At 35.5% G+C, this 4,173-nt stretch overlaps 1 protein-coding gene and 1 pseudogene across 1 annotated transcript; both read left to right on the top strand.

Moving 5' to 3' along the window:
- The first annotated feature begins 433 nt into the window (after window positions 1-433).
- LOC110224196 lies at window positions 434-1,449 on the top strand (annotated as a pseudogene).
- Window positions 1,450-2,538: 1,089 nt separating this feature from the next.
- Window positions 2,539-3,713, top strand: LOC9323042. The gene is made up of 4 exons (XM_021010041.1): window positions 2,539-2,608; window positions 3,136-3,244; window positions 3,415-3,528; window positions 3,623-3,713. The coding sequence occupies exons 1-4, from the start codon at window positions 2,539-2,541 to the stop codon at window positions 3,678-3,680; spliced, it is 351 nt and encodes a 116-aa protein (XP_020865700.1). The 3' UTR covers window positions 3,681-3,713.
- The last annotated feature ends 460 nt before the right edge of the window (window positions 3,714-4,173 follow it).

Here is a 4,173-nt window from a genome sequence, read left to right on the forward strand (position 1 = left end):
TTTGATTTCTTTCTTATTTTTTCACTGCGACACGCTCAATGATCGGTAATGAGATTAGATCAACAGCTTAACATGTGTTTGTTAGAATCTTTCTTTGGCACATTGTCCCGTCGAGTTTGGACCCATGGCTTATGGGAAATTTTGACTTGAGACTGAAAACCGATCCTTTATCCACGGCTTATTATTTCGACATATGTACTTGGGATTGGTTTCAGTTTACTGGTCAAAGATCAAGTTACCCATTGCTTAAAACATCATCGGTCTTTAGACAGAGACCGAGATTCGGAAAAACCAATTCTTTAGACAAAAGATTGGATTGGGTTATGTTTGGTGGAAGGAAAATGGTACCCACGGCTTCTAACATTAGTCTTTAGACTGAGGCTGATTCGAACATTGATCCTTCATGGTACCCACGGCTTGAAAATCTCTAGACATGGATCATGTTCGTTTTGTTCTTTCAGTCTTTAGACAACGAAACAGTACCCACGGCTTAAACATCACCAGTCTTTAGACCAGAGACTGAGATTGGCTTATGTTTGGTAGAAGAAAAATGGTATCCACGGCTCAAAACATTAGTCCCCACGACTTGAAAATCTCTAGACATTGATCATGTTCGGTATGGTTTTTCAGTTTTTAGACAAAGAAACAGTTACCCATGGCTTTAAACACCATAAGTCTTTAGACAAAGACTTGAGATTCGGAAAAAAAACAATCCTTAAGAGAAAAGATTGGATTGGCTTATGTTTTGGTGGAAGGAAAATGGTACCCACGGCTTAAAACATCATATGTCTTTAGATAGAGACTTGAGATTCAAAAAAACCAATCCTTAAGACAAAAGATCGGATTGGCTTATGTTTTGGTGGAAGGAAAATGGTACCCACGGCTTAAAACATCATATGTCTTTAGATAGAGACTTGAGATTCGAAAAAACCAATCCTTAAGACAAAAGATCGGATTGGCTTATGTTTTGGTGGAAGGAAAATGGTACCCACGGCTTAAAACATCATATGTCTTTAGATAGAGACTTGAGATTCGAAAAAACCAATCCTTAAGACAAAAGATCGGATTGGGTCATGTTTGGTTGAAGGATAATGGTACCCATGACTTTAAACGTTGTCTTTAGACTGAGAGTGATTCGAACATTGATCCTTCTTGGTACCCACGGCTTGGAAATCTCTAGACATGGATCATGTTCGATGTGTTGTTTCAGTCTTTAGACAAAAATAACCCACAAATTAAAACATTACCAGTCTTTAGACAGAGACTTGAGATTCAGAAAACCAATCATTTACTCACGGCAAAGACATTAGCAAAGAAACAGATAATTTTGGATTGGGCTTCGTATAAATAATTTTGTGGTGTACTTATTTATATGAGATATTTGATATATTATTGCTAGGTTTACATCGATCCAATATAAACATGTAGTTTCTTGTATATTAATATCTCTTATTTTATGAGTTTTTTTTTGGTTAGATGACTACAAGAAGGTAGTCTCTAATCTAATTATATATATTTGTATTTTATTAAAAATTATTTATATGCCTTCCTTTTTGGCTGTTAGAAACCCTAACATTAATTTGGTTTCTAAAACACATTGAATATCTTTTGAAGCTCGGGAAAAATAGAGTTCTCTAAAAAACGAAATCGATGTCGAGATTGCAGAGGTATGTCTATCTTGATGAAATTGTTAAATAGATATTGGGCTCTTAAACAATTCAATCACCTTAATTTTTTCTTACAATCGTGAGAGGAGACTTTAGGGTTTGATTGTTTTAGTTTTGATTGGTGAATTGAAAGATGCATCAATCTCGACATGTGGTTTCAATGGTTCTTCCTTCAATTCCGCCCACCAACATCACTACCGAATATATCCATGGCTAGAAACGACGAAGATGGAACCGAATGAATGATCATTGACTCAAGCACGATCATCATTTAGCTCGAGGAGACTGCATATAAGGTATTGAAGGAGGAGTTTACCAGTTGATGACTATGGGAAGTTCTAATGGGATGTCTATTTTCGGAAATGTTGAGCAGCAGAATTTTAATGTACTTCATGATCCTAAGAAAGAAACAGTACTGAGTATAGAGAGAGGGAGCAGGAATCCAGTGGGCAGGAAGATTCGTAGTGATCGTTTTGCTTACCGTAATGATCCTTATCGAGGAGATTCACTTCTAAGTTTTAGTTTTCTCATTTCTCTTCTTAAAGTCTCAAATTTGATAAATTCTCATCAAAAGGGTATTTCATATATACTAAGGAGTTCTTTAATTGAGTAGGCTAAACTAATTTGCTTCTTTGTTGCTACATTTAATTCTCTCTTGCAGCCAAAGTAATACGTGCAGCAAGCGACCTGGTCATTTTGCTCGCAATTGTCCTAATGTCTCAATCTGGCACAATCATGGCCTTCTTGGGTAAAACTATTCATAGTATTCTTGCCTTTCTTTCCAAATAATCGTTAGGTCTACATATACGTATCGCGCATTTATTTCTCATTGGATTGTTTAGCCAAGTAATCTTTTGGTATGGGTTCTACAATGATACCTTTTACCTCTGATTCATGTGATGCTGGTTATTTTGATATTGCGTCTCTTAACCCTAACATGGGTGAGTGGTCTGTTTCGGTGAAGATTTTGAATTGTTGGTCTGTTTCGCGTGGCTCGGATAGAGAGCTCAATATGATTTTGGGTGACAAGCATGTTAGTTTTTTAATAACTTACCTTCTATACATGTTTTCGATATTAAATTGAATTGATTTTTTCTTTAACATTTAATTTGCAGTTCACCCAAATTCAAGCCGTTGTTCGTGATGAATTAATTGATAATTATTTTTCAAGATTGATAGTCGATGAGTGGGTGAGTATTAAAAATTTTGATGTATCACGGGTTAACAGCATCTTGAGACCAGTACCGCATAGATTCAAGATTGTGTTTCGTTTGGACACATTAGTGCAAAGTATTAATATGTGCTCCAGTAGAACCTATTTCAATCTAACTGAGTTTGTGAGTATATTGAGTAGTATTGTTAACCCGAATATTTGCGTTGGTAAGCCTAATTTATGTATTTATTTGTGCTTTTGGAGTTTATTTACGATTCATGTTCTGACTGTATTATTCATGTGTGTGTTTCATAGATGTTGTTGGCAAAGTTGTGATCAACGTGAGAGAGTTGGTTTTTGTTCCTTCCGTGGAACATTCTCACGGAGGATATTTTGAGTTGTACTTTGGTTTACGTGATACTGAGTAAGTCACTATTTTTTAAAGATTTAAACCAGAATATAAAGTCTTACGACTTCTTCAAATCTTAAAATTAGGTGTATCCATCTAGAGTATAGTTTGACGGGTGACCTTGCAGTCGAGTTCTATGACTTATGGAAGCGTCGTTCACGTAACACAGTGATATGTATTATCAGGTTTGTGAAATTAGAGCTATCACAGGAACGTAGGTGGAGATGTACCAACGTTTCAGGATGTACGAGGATTATGTTGAATCCGAATCTCAGTATTACCGACGAAATGCTTTGTTGGTAAGTATTTTTTGTTTTTTCCCCGTTTACAATCAAAACTCTAAAGTTGGCGACTGAACATTTACTGTTTATGGTGTTCTAAATTGGATGTCAGGAATCCTGAAAACGACCAAGTACCTATCATCACACGCAAGGAGAATGCCATGGAGTGATGATGTTCGTTGATTTCTTATTTTCTTGCAATTTTGTTTAGAAGATGATTTATTATTATTTTCTTAGCATTTATAATTTTATTGAATTTTTTAATTTCAACATTTACCATATTTTATTACACTAAAACCTAAACAATTTACCATATTTTCTTACACTAGCACCTAAACAATCCCTTATCTCACATGATTTATTAATTTGATTAATAAAAACGCCCACACACGCGTAATTAAGTTGTAGTGACATATTATATTTTCCGTTGTGATTAATATATATTCATAATTTCTAGGCATGGAGTCGATTAATCGAACACGTGTTATCGCGGCATATGAAAACATGATATCTGATGAATTACGTGCGTTATTGAATTCACGACCTCCTAAGGATGTTTGTTGTCGTGCGAGAGCGCGCCGTGTAACAATACTTAAATCAAGACGGATAAAAGCGAGGACAAGACCACCAGAAACCGGTACGATAGCCTTTTATATTAAGTTT

The sequence above is a fragment of the Arabidopsis lyrata genome (genome assembly GCF_000004255.2).
Source record: "Arabidopsis lyrata subsp. lyrata unplaced genomic scaffold ARALYscaffold_2, whole genome shotgun sequence".
Classification (NCBI taxonomy): Eukaryota; Viridiplantae; Streptophyta; class Magnoliopsida; order Brassicales; family Brassicaceae; genus Arabidopsis; species Arabidopsis lyrata.